Below are 24,425 nucleotides of genomic sequence, written 5' to 3' on the forward strand. Positions count from 1 at the left end.
CCAGCGGTTTCCGGCGAGATTCAAGCCAATTTCCGCCGAAAATGTGTTTATGTACGTATAAAACTAAAAATTACATAATAAAAATATGTGCATGTATATATAAAATTGAAAATTATACATTAAAGTCTGATCCGATTAATCCCGATTAATCACTAGTCCCCACCCCACCGCCCAACTACCGACTAGCGATTTTTACAACACTGTTAGTATGTTGGTTTGGATGCCTTAAGAAGTTTGGATTATTAAAACATGTTTAAATCATGTTTTATGTTATTAAATTGAGGTGTCAATAACACATAAGTCAACTTAGAATCACCATAGTTTGCTCATTGTCTGTAGATTGCATTCTGCAATCAAACATGATGAAAGGAAACAAAACAAAAAAACACGTTCTCAATTTGGTTCATATAACTACGACTGTGACCATGGCCGACACGCCAGGACAAAAGAAACATAAAAAGTTAAAATTACCGAAAATAAATAATGTTCATCGCCACCTCACGGGTGCATGGGTGCATAGGTTAAGGATGTTTGATCAGTTGGTTGGAAGAGAACGAGCCGCTCGAGGCCTCACGGGTGTCTTGGAAGGACTCACCCTAAAAAATCAAGAAAGTGTATTTTTTTTATAATCAAATTCCTGATTATAAATATAAAAATCCTGGTTCTAATAATAATAATAATAATAATAATAATAATAATAATAATAATAATAATAATGATAATAATAATTCCTGATTATCAGAATTTTATAATAAAAAACAAATTATTGAAATTTACCTGATTGGTTGGGTTCCAAGGGTCTGGCCGCAGCAATCCAATGCCACAATCGCGCTCTCGGCCTGAGACGATAGAAAATATTAAGAAAAAACATTATCAAGAAATCCAGAGTAATACACATCAAGAATCAAGATTTGGTTTTTATGTACATTTGGGGGGGGGGGGTTCCTTATTTTACCTCCTTATAACTTTTCCCATAAGTTAATAAGTTACAACTTTGTAACTTATTAACTTATCCCCTCACAATAACACACTGCCAAACACCTTTTAACTTTTTGAAAAGTTAATAAGTCATAAGTTGTATAAGCTACAATGACATAATTTTTATTTATTTTTTTATAAGTTCACCATAAGTTAAAACTTTGTAACTTATTAACTCATCTTTTAACTTGTTGGGCGTCCATTTAAGACTTTAGGTAATATTTATTATTTGATTCATTAGAGATGAAACACAACAGAAAAATCAACCCTTTATTAAGTATATGGTTCAGCATGCGAATATCGAGAAAGAACACTAAAACTTACCATCACAAATTCAACAAAAGCAATGCGCGTTGAATGAACATGGTCCCCCAAAAGCCTGATGCGAGAAATCTTCATAACAAGTTTAATAACATATTTAATAACTTTTAAATTTTAAATAAAAAATACACATAAAATAAAAAAATAAATAATTTAGAACTGTCCTGACCTCGCCACATCTTGCTTCGAAAAAGTTCTTTACCTCAGCTTGAGTAACCTGCAACACAACCATTCATATAGTTTTTTTTTTTTTTTCTTTTTCATTTTTTAATATAAGAAAAAAAATTCATTAATATATAAAGAATGCAAAAAGCTTCAACCTTTTTGTCAATATTTGTACAGTAGACTGTTCTTGCACACATCTCCTTCTCATCCTCAGACTGGATTTTAGATCATCAAGAAAGTATATAAATAATAAATAATGACATCTTTTGAGACAATAAAGTCTAAGGGTGTTCACGGTCTGGTTCAGCCAGTTTTGAAAAGAAATTCTTGTCCGAACCGCCGAACTGCTAACTACAATTTTTGGAACGACAAACGAACCGGACGGGTAGAGTAAGCATGTAACGAGTCGAACGAATACGAACGGAGCATGTTCGTGTTCGTTAAACTTTAACCAAACAAACAGATATAACAAAAACAATTAAACGAGCGGGGTTTTCTTGATCGTGTTCGTTAGTTAAGAAAATGAACGTGTTCATTTTTGTTTGTTCCTCAACAGTATAAACGAATGATTCACGAACGTAAACAAATGAACATAACCAAGCATAGATGAACGAACATAACTAAGCTAAAACCAATTAAAAGTAAATTTTGGGCATATGAAATATTAAAACTAACCTAAAATATTTTAAACGAGTATACTAACGAATGCAAACAAACAAACTTAAACAAAGGAAAACTAACGAACAAAAATGAACGAACTAAACGGAACATTCACGAACATAAATGAATGAACGGGACATGTGTTCATGCTCATTCATTTAACTGAATGGAACAATATTTGTCTTCCGTGTTCGTTCGTTTATTAAATAAACGGACATCCAGCTGAATGAACCGAATGTTCGATTCGTCTACAGGCTGAGGGTTGAGCGGGTCTCCCGAATAAGCCGGTTTTACCGGTTTGGTGTTTAACGGTTCGATATTGGTTTAAAGTATGTTTTTTATTATTTTTTTCAAAATCATTAGTGTGTACTAAAATTTTTAAATAATAAAAATGGTTCGTGATTATAATACTCGTAGATAACTACATTTTATAAAAATTAAAAGAGTTATATAAATAATAAAAAAAAGTGTGATTGTTACCCTGGGAAGGAAAGTTGGATTCACAGGAAGAATTGCGGTTTTTGAAGGCAAAACTTTAACTTGAGAGAATCCCAACATTATGCCACATAGACTAAGAGCTGCTCTTGCAGAATCTACAACCAAATTTCACATATTTAAAAATAGGCAAATTTTTATAAAAAAAGTAACCAACTTTGGTATGATTTTCAACCAAACTTGTTAATGTCACTTCAAGAAAAAGTCAACATGGTCAAAAGTAACCGACCCGTCATTAATTAGCCAGGTTACTCGAATTTTTGAAAGTTTGTTACCTTAAAGTTTAAAAAATTTGAAAGGATAACGGTTTTCACGCCTAAAATGTAAAAGTTAAAAGATAAAATGTGCAACGTACTCTCGTCAGCAAACTCCACGAATGCAAAGCGGAGGCGTGAATGTGGATCGCCACAAACACGACAGTCAAGGACCTTAGTAAAAGCATAAAATATTATAGCTCAAATAATCAAGTTATTATAAAGTTGAAAAAAATGAATATAATTTAAGAAGTTACATCACTTACATGTCCATAGGCACTAAACAGAGCAGCAAGTCGCTCTTCGGTGACCTACAAACAGTTAAAAACATCATCACATAAATAAAACCGGATCAAATGATTTCAATAATAAAAGAAATAAACGAGAATTGTTGCGTACATTATGATCAATGTCGGAAACATAAACGGTTCGCTTAATGCTATCTTCTCTTTGAGCTCTGTAAGCCTGCCCATTCATCCATCTTCTTCCCTGACTATAATTATTCCTCCTCTGTCATAACAAAAATCATTAAAATTTATATATATATATATATATATATATATATATAAAATAAAGCATTAGAAAATAAAACTATGAACATTGATCAAGATCATGACATAAGTTTTTAATTTGATGTTTGGGAACATGGATAACTAATAGGGACAAATCACTGACACAACAAATCACTAAATTTTAATAAAAAATTAAACAATTTAAGAAATTAAAAAAATGGAGAAAATAGACCTATGAACATTGATCAAGATCATGGATATAAGTTTTTAATTTGATGTTTGGGAACATGAAAAACTAAACGTCTGACACAACAAAAATCACTAATATTTAAAAAAAAAACTATAAACATTAAAAAAATGTAGAAAATAGAACTATGAACATTGATCAAGATTATTACATAAGTTTTTAATTTGATGTTTGGAAACATGGGAAACTAAATCCCTGAACACAACAAAAATCACTAATTAAAAAAAAAACTATAAAAAATAAAAAAAATGTAGAAAATAGAACTATGAACATTGATCAAGATCATTGCATAAGTTTTTAATTTGATGTTTGGAAACATGGGAAACTAAATCCCTGACACAATAAAAATCACTAATATTTAAAAAAAACTATAAAAAATAAAAAAAATGTAGAAAATAGAACTATGAACATTGATCAAGATCATTACATAAGTTTTTAATTTGATGTTTGGAAACATGGGAAACTAAATCCCTGACACAATAAAAATCACTAATTAAAAAAAAAAAACTATAAAAAATAAAAAAAATGTAGAAAATAGAACTATCATTACATAAGTTTTTAATTTGATGTTTGGAAACATGGGAAACTAAATCCCTGACACAATAAAAATCACTAATATTTAAAAAAAAACTATAAAAAATAAAAAAAATGTAGAAAATAGAACTATGAACATTGATCAAGATCATTACATAAGTTTTTAATTTGATGTTTGGAAACATGGGAAACTAAATCCCTGACACAATAAAAATCACTAATATTTAAAAAAAAACTATAAAAAATATAAAATATGTACAAAATAGAACTATGAACATTGATCAAGATTATTACATAAGTTTTTAATTTGATATTTGGGAACATGGAAAACTAAACCTCTGGGCTCTGACACAACAAAAATCACTAAAATTTAAAAAATCAATTATAAAAATAAAAAAAAATCCAGAAAATAAAACTATGAACATTGATTAAGGTTATTACATATGTTTTAAATCTTTTTTTTTTAATCAGCTTCAAAAGAAAACCAAAAAATCAGATCTGATAAATCAAAATTCACTACAGTATGATCAAAATTTCTAGGCTTAAAAAAATAATAATAATAAATAAATAAATAAATAAATAAAAAACATACCCTGCGATTAGAGGGGTACCCTTCACCAGAATCCAAATGAGAATTATTATTATTAATATTATTTTTATTAATATAAAAAGCAGGAGCCAGGTAATTAAGCTTATTATTCGGATAATACGATGACGGAAAGAACTCTTTAGCCATTGGATTCAACTTCAAATTAGACAAAATATCAACAATTCCACTCAACCCCATTTCCGAATCAGCATCAGATTCAACACCCTTTACTGATTCCCCGGAATTAACAACATCCACTGCCGCCATTCCACCCAAAACCCAGAAAAAATTTAAGCTAAAATTGCAAAATTGAGCTTCAAAATCGATGGATTCTTGCAATTGGATTGGTTTAAGAAGTGGGTTTTGTGTGTTTTCAAAAACCCATTTGGGAAAACTTGGAAAGATTGAATCTTGGTTGAGAAATTGGTTGAAATTGGATTTTGGGGGTTTAGGGTTTATTAGCAGAATTTGATGAGAAATTAAAATTAATAAAGAGATGGGTTGAATGTAATGTATGTGTATGAAACAGTGGATATGCAAATGGGTATCAAAAAGATGAAATTAAAGTGAAGAATTTTGGAATTGGGAAAGAAGGTGTGTATTTAAAATTAAAAATTAATTAAAACCCTGTTTGGTACTTTATGTAACAAATCAATATGGCATTCATAACTGCATGCCTATCTTTCATAAACCTATAAATTTAATAAATGTTTAGGCAACTTTTTTCCTCTCTCTTTTTTTTTACGGTCAAAAAACGAAGAATTGTTTAAGTATTTTGTATGGGGGTTTTAAGTTATATCCAGATTTGGGGAAAACTCGTTCGTTCGAAGGCCACTGGTGGTAGAATCCGGGCGCCTTCGGGATCGAACTGAAGATCACACAGATCTCGGTTTTCCTTTATTTAGCCATCTATTGTTTCCAAAAGTGTTGTTTATGAGGATTGAACATGTGTATCTTTGATTATTAAGCTAAGTTTTAAATTTAGTAAATATTTAGGCCCCCTATCCTATGAGATTAAATAATTTTATGTTAATGAAATATAAATTACCTTAATTGTTTTTTTTAAGATAACGATAATGCATGTATTATTTTTACTCTAGTATCAAGATTAGGATTAGGATTAGGATTAGGATTAGGATTACTTTTTATGATTGATTAAAAGAGATATTTTTTAAATGAAGATGGAACGGAGATGGGTCAAGGTGTGTTTTGAGCAAAGGTTTTGTAAACAAATTATTTTTGTTTATTTAGTAATTTGTTAAAAAAAAAGAGGATTGCAAGTTCTTTTCTCCTTGGTCATGGTTTTGTTTGTAGTGACACATCTAATTATTAAGTATTTAAAAAGGTGTTTTTTAATAGAAGGAGAGTGCCCTAGCCACATTTATTTATTTATTATATTAGGTCAAATGTTTCTGAAGATGAAATAGCTTCCCTCTACCTCAATTGCCATTTATCATCTCCGATTGATTGAGTATAAACGACCTCAGGTCAGTTCGTTCTTCCGATTGAGTATATTCCTCCCTCTTGTGTTTGTAAGTTGTTAGTAGCAGACGATTTATTTCTTAATTAATTAATATATGTTTTGATGTTGATTTTGTAGTTAAATTATGTTGAGTTTGATTATGATATTCATGTTTGGTCTGTAATAGAAATTGCTACTTTATATTTCGGATTTTCTTTTTGTAGCAAATTCATATATTTGGGATTTTCTTTTCTTAAATGAATCTCTGGAACACAACACAAGAGAAATCGTAATGAACATGGACATGGATACTTCTTCTCCCGGTTACTTCGATCCATTAGATTCAACTCACAGAGAACGCTACCGCCGCTACGGGTATCATCTAAGCCATTTTATGCTTCCAATTCTTTATATAATTATTACATGCATACACACGTTTAGGAAACGGTCTTCTCCTTCACCGCACCAAGAGACTTACCAATCCAAGTTCAGCAATGCGGCGTTATACCTTGACAATATCAAACGAGAAGTTGATCAATCAGAACCCACTCCTTTCAAACGGAGGTCGCCTTCGCTCGATACCAATACCGATCAACCGAGAACGCAAGCCCTAGGAGGACGCGTCGTCAGTGGATACTGCGGATGCTACGTTTTCTTTGTTCGCCTCTCTATTTGATTCCGCTCTTCAAGGTGCATACATTGTGAATTATACAGACGTTTGCTTTTGACGGATAGTTGGTTTAACTGGTTATGCAATGTGTTGCAGGATTGATGTCTATTCCTGATTTGATACTAAGACTTGAAGGAGCGTGCCGCAATGTTTCGGAGTCGATTAAGTATGTTGCATATTCCTAATTAGTTTATCTTAAGTGTTACTTGCTTCTATTAAATGTATGCTAGTGAAAAAACACCCAATCTATTCTTTATGGCAAACAAATTAAGGTGCTTATATTGTAACCACCTTCCTTAAGTTGGTTATTTATTTTCACAAGCTAGTGATTACTGAACCATATTTAAGCAATGATGTGGTTGTAGAGCTAACTGCTGTTTTGTATGTAATGTAGTGTTCATGGGGCAGCAAGCCCACGCCTCCTGGAATGAGCTCAAACCCACTACCTCCACCGGTGCCTGCACCGATGCTGTCAGCCGCTGATTTGTTGGCATACGAACGCCAACTGGCCATGAGCAAGATGGCTCTGATGCACCCTCAAGCCCAGCACCTCTTCAAACAACCCACAATGGATATGGCAGCAGCTGCTGGAGCCAGCCAAGCCATATATGATGGTGGTCAGAGTGTTGCTGCTGCTCAACAACTCATGTACTATCAGTGAGCGTATGCGGGTTAACCCTGTTTTTTTGTTCTTTTCTTTTTTCGGTTGTTTTCTTCCTTGTTTACTTTTCCTGTTGTAACTTGCATTTGCCTCCCAATTGGGAGATTGTTGTCATACTCCTATACATTGCCGTAAGTATGGATATTTATGGTGTATGTTCAATGATATATGTTAATCGGTGATGGCATGTTGGCTTGTTTCTAGTGAACACATGTTTATCTTGTATGCCTTCAGCTAAACTTTGACATATTAAAGTAGTTTAATGTTTTACAAACCCCTGAAACTCTGGCTAGCATGACATTAAAGGTACAAAACCCTGCCACACACTACTAGAAAAAAACCGGTTCCTGATGCTTTAAAGATAGAAGCCTATCAATCTGCTTGTAATCTAGCAATGCATTGATCATAGAAACTAGCTGCTTTCTCAAGATCACCAAGCTCAGTGTAGCAATCAGCTATAGCTCCAAATGCTTTTGTGTTTCCTGAATCTTCGCCTTCCCTTTCCGAAATTGATAGAACCATTGAATGGTATTTAATGGTTTCCTTATGCTCTGCAATGATGCCCCTGCATTGTAGTGTATGGTGTGGAATATGGGATGAAGCCTATGCACATCGAAATAAAATCAAAGCAAAAAAGCTAACCTACCCCCTTATTAGTAACTTATACACTACCTTGAAAAAAAGTCCAAAAACCAACACCACGTGAAGTCAAGACTAAGACTAAAAAAAACAAAAATATATGTAAAGCTAATGCCTCAAGACCACAATTAAGCCAAATCTAAACACCCCCATAAAACTCCATAACCTTAATCTCACGTATCTTAAAACTTCTATCTCAAATGATATCCTCATAGAGGTGCAAGTATCAGAAACCCTGTCTAATTCGCTCTCCAAGTACATAACCTTAGTGTATTGTTTCCACTATTCAAACATCTAAGTACTCTCCATTATCTTATCCGAGATGCAACGCCACACTTCATGTTGATGAACATTTACTGCACTTGAGGAATAGTTTAGGGACTAGTTTCATAAATATTCATCTTAAAACTAGGGCTGTTAACGAGTCAAGCCAGGGTGGGTTTGAGCTCGAAATTAAATGAGGCATCTTAGCTAGGCTCGAACTTTATTTTGATGTTAAACGAACCTAAGATCAAGCCAGCGAGCTGAGCCACAACGTGAGCCGAGCTTGGGACAAGTTGGCACGGTTACAAAAATGACACCTCGGGTCATTTCAAAATTAGGGTCGTTCACGAGTCAAGCCAGGATGGTTTCGAGCTCAAATCATATCCTCTTTCTTTCTTTCCGCGCTCAAATCAAATCGGCGTTTCTAGGGTTTAAAGGCAGCTGAATAAACCCCTCATCGTAATCGTAATGAGCATGGACATGGATACTACTTCTCCCGGTTACTTGGATCCACTTGATTCAACTCACCGAGAACGCTACCGCCGCTACGGGTATGTATCATCTCAACCATTTTATACTTCCAATTCTCAATTCAATCATTTATATAATTAATATTATTACGTACATACATACATTTAGGAAACGGTCTTCGCCTTCACCGCATCAAGAGACTTACCAATCCAAGTTCAGCAATGCTGCGTTATACCTCAACAATATCAAACGAGAAGTTGATCAATCAGAACCCACTCCTTTCAAACGGAGGTCGCCTTCCGATACTAACCGATCCAGAACGCAGTCGTTAAAGGTTTTCAAGCACGAGGAAGACGATACTGCGGATGCTACCCTTTTTAGCACTAGACTGACATTCTCATTTCGCTTCTTTGTTCGCCTCTCTATTTGATTCCGCTCTTCAAGGTGCGAATTATATAGACGTTAGGTTTTGACGGATAGTTGGTTTAACTGGTTATGCAATGTGTTGCAGGATTGATGTCTTTTCCTGATTTGATACTAATACTTGAAGGAGCGTGCCGCATTGTTTCGGAGTCGATTAAGTATGTTGCATATTCCTAATTAGTTTATGTTAGTGTTACTTGCTTCGATTAAATGTATGTTAGTGAAAATATATGATCTCCAAGTAGAGAAACTTATCAAACATACAGGACCGTGACGAAGCTTTATGACAACTTAAACTTAAACTTCATCTTTCTAACGCTCAGGGAGCTATGAAGCTTCAAGCAGACAAAAAACGGCGTGAGGTGCAGTTTGCTAACGGTGAATGGGTGTATGTTAAATTGAAACCGTATCGACAACTTTTAGTTGCTAGTCAAATTCACCAAAAGTTGGCATCAAAATTTTTTGAGCCGTTTCAGATTGTGGAAAAGGTTGGGCATGTGGCCTATAAATTGCTTCTTCCTGCTACTTCTAAAATCCATCATGTTTTTCATGTTTCTCTGTTTAAAAAGGTGGTCTCGGGTCCAATTGAGGCTGTTTTTCCTCCTGAATTAGATATGGCAGATTCCCCGCATCTGCCACCCATTCAGTGTTGGCCACTCGTGATGTTCGGGATGGATCAGATTTGGTAGAGCAATGGTTAGTGCAATGGCAGGGACATACAGTGGATGATGCTTCGATGTTGAATGGGTTAAAGCTCAGTTTCCCGATTTCAGTCTAGGGGACAAGACTGATTTTGAAGGGGTGGGAAATGATACAAATCGGGTTGGTTCCAAAGAGTTACTTGTCTATTCTCGAAGGGGTAAAGTGCAAAGTGGCTAAGATTTATCTTGAAGAGAAAGTTAATATAAATAGGAGGGGAATATTGTGATTAGGTAGGATGAATTTTGTTAAGATTGAGTAGGCTCTAGAACATGCCAAGAGAGAGAGTCTGACCCTAGAAATTGTTGCATATCCTTATCATTTTTCCTTTTTCCTTGTAATTCCTTTACATTCAATTAAACATTCCATTCCTATTATCTATCAGTTCAATTTCAATCCAATTTACAATTAATTTGCCATCTGTTCATCTGTGTTCCTCATCAATTTCTAAGAAAGGTTTTCCCATTTTTGAGATGGGATATCAGCTCTTGCTTCTTCGGATCAGCGACAACTTCATTATCTGGAACTCTAGTAGCAGCGGGAGCATAACTTAAAGCTGGTGCATATGATTCATCTCCGTTTGCCTTTTAAGCACGGCATTGATCTGGAGAAGTTGTTCGTTTAGCCATTGCAGTTCTGCTTTCCGTTGTCTAGCAAGCAGTCCTGTAATCAAGGTTGCGAAAGTCGCTAGGTGGACCCTAGGCGGCCGACTAAGGAGTTGGGTATACTTGGAGTACTCGGGGAGTACTCGGAGAGTACTTGGAAATGGTGAAAATAAAGAAAATTAATTTTGGATATTAAATATATGTCAAATATCATATGTATGCTAATATTTATAACTAAATAAGTGAATATCGATATAAATAAGAGAATATATATTTTTAAATACTACATTACTCTAAAATTTGCTAATCATTAACTAAAAAAAGTGATATTGTTTATAATATTATAGAACTATGAATTATGTTTTTTTAAGTCAAAATCAGCCCAAGTTAACTGACTAGATGTGATTCTGGCTGGGGTTGAACACATTTGATCGATTCTCAGTGACTAGGCGGAGTTGAAGAAACTCTCCTCGGCGCCATACCTTGTAGCGAGTACTCAGGGACTACTCGGTCTTGGAGACCTATTTTTACAACATTTCCTGTAATATATGCAAACCTACATTCAAGATTACAAAAACAAATTGGTCGGGTAATAACTAATAAGTCGAAAACGTTACCTCCAACTGTGGCTCCGATTACGACGACTGGTAGTAGCACGGGCAAAGGCTTCTAAAGGTGTGGTTAATAAGAATGTCGCATTGCATTAGCGAAAACAAGTAAGGATCCTACAATGCTCTGTGGCTGCCAAATGATATGGTAAACGTAAACGAAAACTAATAAAAGATGACACAAGTGAATGTGAACAATATACAAACCACTACCACCAGTTGTAGGTTGTGGGGCATGATAGCAAGTAAAGATCCATGGGAAAGAATGAGTGCGGTTGAAAGTGGTGGTCGGAAAAACCTTAACACCACGTGAGGTCAAGACTAAGACTAAGGAAAACAAAAATATATGTAAAGCTAATGCCTCAAGACCATAATTAAGCCAAATCTAAACACCCCCATAAAACTCCATAACCTTAATATGACGTTTCTAAAAACTTCTATCTCAAATGATATCCTTATAGAGGTGCAAGTATCAGAAACCCTATCTAATTCGCCTCCAAGTACATAACCTTAGTGTATTGTATCCACTATTTAAACATCTAAGTACTCTCCATTATCTTATCCGAGATGCAAGCCCACACTTCCTGTTGATGAACATTTACTGCACTTGAGGAATAGTTTAGGAACTAGTTTCATAAATATTCATCTTAATACTAGGACTGTTCACGAGTCAAGCCAAGGTGGGTTTGAGCTCGAAGTAAATTAAACGAGGCATCTCAGCTAGTCTCGAACTTTATTTTAATGTTAAATGAGCCTAAGTTTGAGCCAGCGAGCCGAACCACGACCCGAGCCGAGCTTGGGACGAGTCTTGCATGGTTACAAAAATGAGCCAACTCAACTCAGGTTATTTCAAATTAGGGTTGCTCACGAGTCAACCCAGGGTAGTTTCGAGCTCAAGCTCGAAACTAAACGAGGCAACTCATCTAGGTTCGAGCTCTATTTTGAAGTTAAACGAGCCTAAGATCGAGCCGACGAGCCAAGCTTGGGTCGACTTTGGCTCGGTTACAAAAATGAGTCAATCTTAGCTCCGATTGTTTCAAATCAAGCTTTTTTATAGCTCGTTTTATTCAAGCTTTTATCGAGCGATCTGGACAGCCACTCCTCTTTCTTTCTTTCTTTCTTTCTTTCCGAGCTCAAATCAAATCGACGTTTCTAGGGTTTGCTGTGTTCCAGAGTTAGTTTTTGGAGAGAAAGGAAAAGAAAGTGAGAGGATTTAAGGAGAAAAAGGTGTTCCATAGTTTTTTAATAGAAGGAAAAGAATGGAAAGGGAAGGAAAAATAGTGAATATTTCGAAATTGGAGAGAATAGGAGGGAAAGGAAAAGAAAAAGGTGAATATTGCCCTAGCACATTTATATTTATATTAGGTCAAATGAATGTATCTGATATTCTCAAACTAACCAGCCGTTGATCATCAGAGTACCTCAATTGCCATATATCATCTCCAATTGAGTATATTCTTCTTACAATTCAATCCCCTAACGACCTCAGGTCAGTTCGTTCTTCCTCTTGTTTTGTTAATTATTCGTTTGTTCTCATGATAGAATCAATCGGTTATTTCATTTTGATTCCAACGGTTTGTAAGTTGTTAGTAGCAGAATAGTGAACAGTTTATGAAATTGACACTTGTTGACCAATGGATTTTGTCAAAATTCTCGATTTATTTCTTAATTAATTAGGGTATAATATATGTTTTGGTTTTGTAGTTAAATTATGTTGAGTTTGATTATGATATTCATGTTTGGTCTGTAATAGAAATTGCTACTTTATATTTCGGATTTTCTTTTTGGAGCAAATTCATAAATTTGTAAACATGAGCTTGGCTGTTTTGAGCTTTGTTTGCTCGAGTTGGGCTCGTTAATGCTGTTGGTTTAAACGAGTAATGGACACTTGGAAGCAGCGTAAGGATATAATGCTAAAGTTGTAGTTTTTCTTTCTTTTCCTCCCAACTAGGGAACACATAAAATATAAACCTTTCTTTCCTTTTTTTTTCATTAAACTGGGGAATACAAAATAAAATCACATCTTTTCTTTTCCTTTCTTTTCCTAAATGAATCTCTCGAACACAGTGTTAGTGTATGGACCAATAATTAACAAATACGTCAGAAAATGAGGTAAAAGTTCAAAATCGACTGGTCAAAATCTCACGATAACTTGGCGGTTTACTTGTCAGTTAATTGGTTTTGATATTAATATTTTAAGACCACAAGTCTAGTGACTAAAAAAGTGTTAAAACTGCTGTGAGTTTCACCAAAAGTTATCTATAAAATAATAAAAAGTAATATAAAAGGCATCAACATATAATATAATAAAGAATAAAATAAATGGCATAACTAATAAAAAAATAGAGGCATCTTTAGAAAACAAAAAAATCAAACCTATAAAACTTTTGTTGAGACATCATTGGTTATTTTTCATGATGGCTTAATCATCTTCATGCAAATATTTGAGAAAATTCTCAAAATGTCTCTTTTTTTAAAATAAATTCTAGATATGTTCTTATAAAATTTAAATTATATCTTTGTCTCTTTACTAACATGCCGTTACCTCTACGTTAGTAGTTCGAGACGACATGTTTTTAACTCGTCACCTCCCCTCAATGTTAGCTCAAAACTCGTCGTCTCACCATCATGTTAGCTCAAAACTCGTTGCTCCAGTCATGTTAGCTAAAAACTCATCGCCTCCCCGCATGTTAGCTTAAACATTAAATTTAATAAATTTTGATATTTAAAAATTATATCTAAATAAGGTACACATAAAATGATTTTGATGATATGCATTATTTTCTTAATCGTTTTATTATCGAAAATCCAATATACAAGAATTTAAAAACCAATAAAATTAAAAATATTTAAATTTTTTTAAATTAGTTTAGGATCCATGTTTTTAGTAAACATAAGGTTGAATTTTTTTTAGCTAACATGGTGAGGAGACGACGAGTTTTGAGCCAATATAACGGGGAGACAACGAGTTTTGAGCTAACATGACAGGGAGACGGCGAGTTAATAAACATTTCGTCCTGAACTCCTAACGTAGAGGCGACGACGAGTAAGTAAGGTAACAAAGAAGGAATTTGAATTTTGAAGGGATATATTTGAAATCTTTCAATTAAAATGAGACATTTTCGGAATTTTCCCATGTAAAAATGCTTCGTTCTTTAAAAGATATGCATAGTAAACCGTTTATTTAAAATCATATTTTTATTTCACATTGTCTTTGGATAATATAGTGCTTTATTAATCTACTGACTTTTTAATTTTCTTTAGGGGTTATAAAAGTATTAAAAAAAATAAAAAGAAACAGAAACAAATGTACTGATTAACAAACTCGTTAACCACAACTTATAAGACATGCTATGGGCGTCCTTGGGGGCTTTGATGGGGCGCGGAGGGCGCGGAACACCACCTAGGGGCGCGGCGAAGGGTGTGGGCGCCTTTGGAACGACCGGCGCTTTTCACACTCTCTATCTCTATCTCATACACACACACACATATATATATATATGTATATATATTAGGGCGCTCACACCATCAAGGGCGCGGATAAGAAGGGCTTCGAAACCCCATTTCTTATGTGGCGATGGCGTGACGATAACACGGAGAGGCTTTAAAGCCCCTTCATAGTAACAACCTAGCCTAACGGATACTAACTAAACAATATAAAACTTGACAGGACTACTGGGCCCCTCAACTATGAAATTGACACAAGTAGTCCGTCGTCTTTTTTCTAATACATAATATTGAGAAGAATAATTATGAAACCATATGTTTTCAAAGATTGAATATAGCCTCCATCAAGGAGGAAGCTTGTATTGTGGTCTGGAATGGCTTCGGTCGTCCACGTTTTCCCTCAATAGTGTAAAATTAGTTGTTTTTATCCAAAAGTTTTTATACATAGTGTAATTTACTTGTATTTGTCTAAAAAATTTGAGTCATGTCACCCAGATTTACAAAAAATTTTATACGGATTAAGTCCAGCCATCCAGGCAGTTCTGTCTTCGCCACTGGCCTCCATGACGATTACCCTGAATTGGTTGTGCATCAATTACATCCTCGTCAGGGCCGACTCAACGTGTTCTGAGGCTTAACATTAACTAAAATATTGAGACTTTTGTTTTTGTTTTTTTTATGTATAGCTATTGCGAGTATCCATGAATTATGGAATATGGATGATATGCAGGGATAATTGGTACGTGACATTCCTTCTTAACTTGTGGCTCACAACTAGGTTATTAATTCTAAAAAAAACCATAATACAAACCTTTACTTTAGATTAAAGTCTTATAAAAGTGGAGGCCTAAAGTCTTGGTCTTGTTTGACCTACCTACATGACAGCTCTGATCCTCGGTCTTGCAACAATTGGGCTTTTCAGGAAAAAAACATGTAATGGATAAAAAAAAGAAAATTATTACTAATATATTCATTTAAAGACCATGCTTTAATTTTTATTATTTTTTTATTGTAAAAGTAATTGGATTAATATATGGTTTTATTGTTTTGCTTTAAATGGATAAAATTGGTGGAAATTCATGTTTATGGTGGCTCTGAATTCTAGTGATGGTCCGTATAATGTTCTCATGCCAAAAGTGAAAAGTTGTGGAACCCATTATTGTGCCAAATTAAATCGTTATATATAGTTAGGTTCACTAAAATGAGTAAGTTTAAGTACATAACATATATTACTTTTCAGTTTATACAAAATGGAAAACATTATTGTTCAATACATTTAACATAATATAAAAGATAAAATAATAAAAGCAATGGAAAATCGATGATTAGTTTATAAATCGTTTTAAGGATTTCGCCAATAACATGGAAATAGTCATGTAATTATGATGTTTACAAGCGTATCTCTACTTTTATTATCATATATATGCCAAGTTTTACTTTTATTGTCTAAATACAAAACTATTACCCCCCCCCCCCCCCTTCCCTAACAACAACAAAAATAATAATACATGAAAAAAATCGATGCAAGGCAACAAAACCATGATAGAAATAAATACGACTTGGTTATGAGACATGTATTTGGAGGGTGAACGGGAAACATATTGTTAGGAAATTTATAAGGTGGCATGTGAATACCTAAGAGTAGTCATGGCATTCGTCCTTTCCGACAAGTACCTGTTGACTGTTTATAGTTCTTTCATTCATTTCTTTTTGCCTTGTCTTAATCATTCAAGTGTATAGTTGGGTTCCCACCTCTTGAAGGTAAATATGTCTCAAATTATCCTTGAATAACGCCTCTAGTTGTGTAATATACTATAGGATACATGCACTAGAATGGAATGATGGGTTAAAAGATAAAAAGAACAGAAAGATTTAAGTGAGAATCGCGGAAACTGAAGTGCTATGCCCAAGCAATGATCATTTGATGTGTGTTTAATTGTTGTTATGAATTACTAGATTAGGATGTCTCGTTAAGTGTTAAGAGGCGTGTATTTAACACATAATAATTAGTAATTAACAAGTAACATTATAAGTTATTTTAGTTTAGATTATTATCAAAACTAAGGATTAATAAGTAAAGTTTAATCAATGTTGTTTCACAGATTGTTAGTCTACAGACAAGGGCTTGGCTTGGAAAATGCCTACTAACGACGACTTTTAACTTTTTTTTTTGTTCCACATCTGCACAACTTACAAAGTGGTCCTTCAAAAGCTAGTTTTACCATTTTCAGCCCTCAAAGTTTCGGGAACGAACAGCTGAACACAAATTGTTCTTACTTGAAAGCTTCGGAAAATCGAATGGTTTGATTAAATCCTTAAGGATACACTGATTAATGCTAAGAAATACCGCTAAAACAAATAACCTCATATAGTGACGAAGATTGACAATTTCAAATAACATGAAACAAATGAAACTAGGAAAAAAAATCGTATTTAAACAAAAATAAATGATAACTAGGGTGTTTTTCAATTCCTCCACAACCCACACGCTACCATCCCAGGGTGTCACTCCCCTGGCTCGATCTTTAGTTTCCCATTTCTCATCACTCCGAACCCATTAAAGAATGCCTTAAGAGCCACATAGATGTTCCAGCATCAATTTTTTTTTAAATAAGATTTAACTACTTTGGCTTATAATAATTATTTTAATAATAATAATAATAATTACATTTTTATTACTATTTCTAATATAACTTATTTTTTCTAATTACTTTTTGTTGGTTTTTAAGTGATATTATCTTTATTATGATTTTTCTTATCTTTTTGTTGGTTTTTAAGTGATATTATCTTTACTATGACTTTTCTTATTACAGTAGAAACTCGATAAATTAATACTTGATTATTTAATAAACTCTCTAAAATAATATTTTTTGCCGGTCCCGACTCAGGGATAGGGTGCTAAATTAATAATTCGCTAAAATTATAAGATAATACATTTTTGATAATTTCTTTAGACCCCATATAAAATATAAATTAAATAATTCCTTATATATAGCATATTACATGAATGATTTATGAAGGTTTTTTGAAAAATGACTCAATTGTCTTTTGTTTTTTGTTGAAATCAATTTCCCCTTGAATCTCGTCTCTAATTTTCTTTAGCATGGTAAGAACTTCTGGTGTTGTTTTCTCATAGTTCAACAAGAAATTGTTCAATGTGATTGCCGCTTTAATAGCTTCGTTTTGCGAAGGGGGCTCCATTGTAGAACTTTCATCATCTTCTTCATCGATATCATCTTTATTAATTCCAATAACGCTTTCAATAATTTCTTCATCAGTCAACAACTGTGCAACTACATTTTCTTCTGGGTGAGTCAGAACATCTTCGACATCCGTTGCATTGCGATAACCCAACTCTTTGATCAAATTCTGGAGTTTTTGAGTGCTTTCACCACCTTCATCTGAGTTCTCAAAAGTCATGTTATCTGTTGATCGAAGTTTACAATGACGAAAGCAGTTCGCAATTGTATTTGCACGAACATCCATAGTCCATGCTGAAATTGCAAGATTCATTGCATCTAATACATTTATTTTTGCTGGATTTGGAACCCCTAATTCATAACCCTCCAAACGACTTCTATAAAATCAACGACGATAATGCATCTTAAAAGCTCGTATGATCCCCTCGTCACAAGGTTGAATTTTTGAAGTTGTGTTTGGTGGCAAAAAAAATAATTCAACATTTCGAAATCCTTCAATAATTTTTGGATGAGCAGGGCAATTATCCACAATCAAGAGAATTTTTCTTCCAACCATTTTTTTATCAAGTTGGCGAACATATTCTTCAAATAACACACCAGTCATCCAAGCTCGTTTGTTAGCACGGTACTCACAGTTCAGACTGTTCAAGTTTACATTCTTGAAGCACCTTGGTTTAGCATATTTCCCAATAATCCATAAGGAAGTTTTTCCGAACCGTCCTCATTACAGCAAATAGCAACAGTTAGTCTTTCCTTGTCTTGTTTTTTCCCTTCAAGCTGCATTGTTGCAAGCGAATGATCCGGTTGAAGTCTAAAAAACAAACCTGTTTAAGATCAAAACATGTAAATAATTACATCACTAAAGTACAAAATATAAAATAAAATAATAAAAAAACAAACCTATTTCATCCATATTAAAGATGTCTTTCATTTCAAACTAATCAACTTTGTCTCTTATGGATTTTAATTTGTCCTCCATGCCCTCCATTTCAACAGATCCCCTTTCTCCAAAAAGCCGGAAATTTTTAATTCCATATCTTGCTTTGAACTTTCCAAGCCAACCAATAGAAAAAGTAAAGTCTGGAGTATCCACTGGATACATATCTTTATGAACTTTTTCACCTTCTCGATGATTAGTCCACCTGTCATATTCACATGTTCTTGATATTGAAGAATCCATTCATAGAGAGATTTTTCTAGGTCAGGAAATTTTGCCGGTTTGTGTCGCTTAACATCGCCTCTTTCGGGAGCAAGTGAGAGATACTCTAAAGACCGCTTAACTGTATTCGATATTGTCACTTGACTCACCTGCAAACCATAGTTACTATGAATCCATTCTTGCAATTGCTTTTGAGTGAGACTTGGATTATCCTTGTTGTGCTTGCATAATACTCTTCGAATCTCGTCTGTCATTGTCGTTTTTTTCACACCTTTAAGATGGGAAGCCATGTTGTGTGCATGATTTGTTTGTGTTAACCTATTTTGATTTTGTATTTATATAGAAAATATTTTTAATGTTCATAAAGTGATACATTGAACACAAGAAGCATAATAAGGTGGGAGATTGAAGGTTTCTTTCAAATTGGGCCGTTCATTTGATATACATGCATTGTATACAATAATTAAGTGGAAACTTGAAAGGTGTTTGTAAACTAAATATTCTACTATAAATTAATAAAATATTAATTAATATATAAATTAATAATTATTAATTTATCGATTAATTAATAAATTTTGGTAGTCCTAAATGTATTATTTTATAGAGTTTCTACTGTATGATTTTTTATTATTATTTTAGTTATTATTGATACCATTATTAGTATTATTTTTCTGTTTGGTCCTTCATTTGTATCGTGGAAAATCCCAATTGTGGACTGTGGCTTCCACAAAGTTAAAGTACACTGTACACAAGAAGTCACAAAGATGTGCTCCTTGCAATGATAATGAATATGGAATTCTTTTACTGAATAATAGAACAAAACTTTCATTTATTCTACCTTCTTGTTAGTTTTTTATGTCGTTTAGAGATGTAGTGATAGAAAATCTGAGTTTTTTTCTTTTTCTTTTTCCCAATAAAGACCCAGATTTGATCCTTACATACAACACTTTGGGAAGGATATGAGTGGCTCAATTAAGAAAGACCCATAATCTTTGTGATACTCGATTCAATCCTGCGGGCGTCTGGGTTTTAACACTCGTGGGCTTTCGGACGAGTGAGTTTTTTCCTAGAACTGGAGACAACTTGAATGCGCTTAAGGGCTTTGTACGGCTAGGTTGGACCTGTTAGCAATGACGTTTTACCATTTGGTCACCTCATACAGAATACTTAGACAATTCTCTATTCGTTGGCTAAATTATTAATCTACCCTCTTTTTATAACTATAATAATTATTCGTGTTAGTAATAATCAATTTCGTAGAATCTACAGTATTCCTACAAACATAATAAAATAAAGATCTTTGAAACTTTAAGATGGCGACATATTAAAACATATTCATCGAATTTATTCTCGAACTCAATTGATGGACTATCATTGGCGGTGGCTACAATTAGATGCTCGATCATGCTCTATGTACCATTCAACCCAAATAATATATTTCATAGGATATTGGGGGAATATATGTACCAAGGTTATCTTACTTATCTAGGGTGACTGTACGAAACACACGAAGTGAATGGATAATTACGCCACCGGTGAGTAATATCAATTATCAAATCATACTTAGGCTGTTTGTATTGGGCGTTAAACCCACCGGTTCCAATGCCTCCTCATTGCCGATGTGGCATCAATTTTAAACTTTAAGGGGCTCGAGTTGCTACCATAAGGGTGGGGATGGTAGCAGGTTAACACTCGAAGGGCCCCGGGGGGGGGGGGGGGTAAAGGGACGTGGCGGGCGGCACTAATGTTGATGATGGTGACGCCCCTGACATTGTGATCTTTTGATATTAATGCAACATATACACAACCTTAAATGCATAAAATAAAATAAAACAAAACCTTATATAAAAAAAATTAAATAAACCCTTCTTTTGACCTTACCCGGTTAATGATTTAGATTTTGCTTGGATCTAGCAAAACAAAAGGCCAAAAAATTAAAAGGCATATAAGAAAATGAAGCATGTGTAATTGTATCGGTCGGCTCATCGTACTATCAATATTGTTCGCTTTATGCACGAAAAGCTCACGGATTTGTTTTCGGTTCCCCAGGTGGAGACTTCCTATAAGGTCACCCATCCTGATACTACTTCCACCTAAGCATACTAAATTATGGAGTTGTCCTCTCATCCACCAGTATTAAGCCCAAAATACGTTGGTGATTTAAGAGACGGGATATTTACTTATGAACCAATAATCTCTTCTGTCACGACCCGACCGATGTGAATTATTCGTCAGGCAGACATTGACCGCGCTTGAGCACAGGTGACACCATTAAATGGCGTCAATAATAATAATAATTATTAATTTACAGCATGTACACAATAGTCTTTTCAAATAAAAAGACAAGAACGAATAAAGCATGCAAGCCATTAATTTAAATATATCCTAAAGGTCTACTAAGTGTCTTCAAGTCTTGTATAAGCATCATGATGGTTGGGTAAAAGTTAGTTATTATTATATATTAATTAGTTATATTTAGTTGAATAATCGAATAAACATTGGTACTTCAAGCATTGTTTACGTGTTTTCAGGATATTAGAAGCTATGGAGCTTAACGAGGATATTTACGGGCTTGGAATGAAGATCGAGAAGTGAAAGATTGGAAGTGCATGTATCACGAGGCATTCAAGAAAAGAAAAAAATGAAAATCTGATATTTTACATCTTCACGATACGCGAAGATGCAACGAAGGGCAACTTCGCGATACGCGAAGTTGCAGGAATTCGGCCACGACTATTTTGTCCTTTACGATATGCGAAGAAGCACCCCTTACATCTTCGCGATACGCGAAGATGCTTAAGTCGGCCAAAAATTTAGGTTTTGCCTTATATAAACCCCTTAACCTCCCCATTCGGCTAATAACGATTTCCAGAGGCAAAGGAGGCTGTGTTAGACGACTTCTCTCCATTCTAAGGCTTCCGGTTCATCTCGGGTTTCCATCGTGCGTTACGGGCGGTTAAGAATGTTAACCTAGACTATGAATGTGCAGGTAAACAAAGAAAATTGAACATATGCGAGTTGGAGGAATTGAGAGATGAGGCTTATGAATGTGTGTCCACATATAAAGACAAGATGAAGAGAGTTCAAGATGCTAAGCTAAGAAGAAGGACGTTTGAGGAAGGGCAACGAGTGTGGTTGTATAACTCGAGATTGAAGCTTTTCCCGGGTAAATTAAAGAGCAAGTGGACGGGACCTAATCAAGTCAAGAGAGTTGGAAAGTTTGGAGAGGTTGAGATTGAAGATTTTGATGATTATCTGAGGCAAGTGGTGAATGGTCATCGATTGAAGCCTTACTTGAAGGATGCGGATTTGAACAAAGAGATACACGAGTCAGAAGTTTGCTTTTTGGCAGACGAGCCGACGTACTCGGTTGATTAAGGAACCAAGGAATGTTGAGCTGTAGACATTCAATTCAGGGCTTACCAGGAGGCAACCCGGCATTTGTAAGTTTATTTTTGTATATTGATTCTAGTTAGCTAATAGTTTTCCTCAAATCGTGCAGTGTAGAGCAAGGATCGAGTATGGGGAAACGAGCACATACGTCGCTAGAGGGAGCCCCAAGTACGTACGTGATGGGTATGTGGCGACCGAAGTGGGTGGCGGATGAAATCAGCTCAAATAACACATAAAAGATTAATTTTTCAAGCTGAAAACAAGTAAACTTGCTTCTGGAAAGTTGCATATTCGCGTATCGCGAAGATGCAATGCTGTGCATTTCCACGTATCGCGAAGATGCTAAAAAGTCAAACTGCCAGTCAAAGTCAATGGTCAATAATCAACGGTCAAACTTGCATCTTCGCGTATCGCGAAGATGCTCGGATCTGACGAAAATTTTTTATAAAAACTCAGATTTCCCCATCACTTTCACCATTCATCTTCTATCTTAAACCCCATCCACACATTCAATATCCGGCCACCACCACCCGTGTCACCACCGTCGCCGGTCACCACTGTCATCACTGTCACTTTCATTGTCTTTTCTCATCAAATACATTTAGCCCGATTGAAAGGTATGTGTTTAAATTTGTTTGCAATTGGTTTATTTCGGGTTTGAATCGGGCATTACAGAGATTGTTTATGGGTATGGAATGCATGTTAGTGGGTTGATGTTTGGTCGGGATTTGCGGGTCTTGTTGAAATTTACGGGTAGTTGATGACGTTTTTCCGGTTGGGTTTACCGGATTGTATGAAGTTTGGTCAGAATTTTATAAGCTTATTCATGTTTTTGGGATTGTTAGAGATGTGTTTTTGAAAATGGGTCGCCGGAATATTTTCTGGCGGGTTTTCGAGTCGAAGTTGGAAAAGTTTATAAATAGTTTGTGATTTTTATTTTTGGGTCGGTATTGTGATCAATTGTCGGTAAGGTCGTATGCTTTTAGATAGAGGAAAATTTTTCCGGCACTTTGGTTAGTAAAAAGTTTTGAAAAGTATCGGTTTGTGAAAACGAGTGAATTGGAATTGTTCGTTGCTTTGTTCGGTTTGGATTTTTCTTTGAAAGTAAAACATTTTGCACGAACAGTTTGAGGAGTGTGTCCATTTTAAGTTATAGTTTATATTGAGTTAAAAAAAAGATTTAAATTCTTGGGGGCAACCGCGACCGAAATGCTATATGGTTGTCGCCTGTTGTGACATTGACATGGACTTACTTGATATATTTAATTACAAATGTCGAGGAAACGGTAGAAACAACAGCAGGTGTTTGACAATACGTCTTAGCAATACACGCGCGCACCGATCAGATACACTGTTTCCGAGACCGAGGCTTTTGGGGCCGCGGTCGAGGATATTACAGGGGGAGAAGATGACGACCACATCATTCTACGGTTTCTCCCCGGTACTCCCGAGTTTGAGTTGTTTGGACAGATTCGCGATTTGGAAATATTCTGACATCGTACGTTTGATTGGGAGGTGTTGGAAACTATTGGTCAAGTTCCGAGACTTAATAGGTTGTTACCGGGACATTGGAGAGATATTTTGAGGTTTGAGCAGACGCGGTACGAGGAGTTGGTTTACGAATTTTACTCTACTTTCAGGTATAATCCAAAGGATTTTGATGAGCCATACGCAGTTAGTTTTGCGTTGGGAAGAGAGTTGTTTTAGTTTACGGTGCCCAGGTTTGCGGGTTTGTATGGGCCACATGAGGTTGAGGCTCCCGAGTTTCGGGTGAGTATTAGGGGGTTTACCATGGGGTTGACTGCTTCTCGGCCTCACTGGATCTCGACGACTGATTTGGCTACGTTTTGGAAGACTATTGGTGATGGTGCTCATTCGAGTAGTGTTGTTGCTTCACAAATTTGGGACCCACTACACCGGTATTTACACAGGGTGGTTGCTTCTACATTCACGGGACGACATTCGGGGA

The 24,425-nt window shown here is 34.9% G+C and overlaps 2 protein-coding genes and 1 pseudogene across 2 annotated transcripts; 1 reads left to right on the top strand and 2 right to left on the bottom strand.

The window, feature by feature from the left end:
* Nucleotides 1-502: 502 nt before the first annotated feature.
* Nucleotides 503-5,022, bottom strand: LOC143588743 (polyadenylate-binding protein-interacting protein 9-like). Its single transcript, XM_077069671.1, has 10 exons — nt 4,759-5,022; nt 3,273-3,383; nt 3,140-3,184; nt 2,975-3,047; nt 2,605-2,717; nt 1,620-1,679; nt 1,469-1,516; nt 1,303-1,371; nt 778-839; nt 503-596 (listed from the first exon to the last, which is right to left on the bottom strand). Exons 1-10 carry the CDS (start codon nt 5,020-5,022, stop codon nt 536-538), a joined length of 906 nt encoding a protein of 301 aa, XP_076925786.1. The 3' UTR covers nt 503-535.
* Nucleotides 5,023-17,716: 12,694 nt separating this feature from the next.
* LOC143588744 (CENP-B homolog protein 2-like) lies at nt 17,717-19,353 on the bottom strand (annotated as a pseudogene).
* A 2,782-nt stretch (nt 19,354-22,135) lies between these two features.
* On the top strand, nt 22,136-22,441 carry LOC143588745 (uncharacterized). The gene has a single exon (XM_077069672.1). The coding sequence runs from the start codon at nt 22,136-22,138 to the stop codon at nt 22,439-22,441; it is 306 nt and encodes a 101-aa protein (XP_076925787.1).
* Nucleotides 22,442-24,425: the final 1,984 nt, after the last annotated feature.

Source organism: Bidens hawaiensis, unplaced genomic scaffold (assembly GCF_021521415.1).
Source record: "Bidens hawaiensis isolate Kalapana, Puna unplaced genomic scaffold, B.hawaiensis_p1.1 tig00036750_1, whole genome shotgun sequence".
NCBI lineage: Eukaryota > Viridiplantae > Streptophyta > Magnoliopsida > Asterales > Asteraceae > Bidens > Bidens hawaiensis.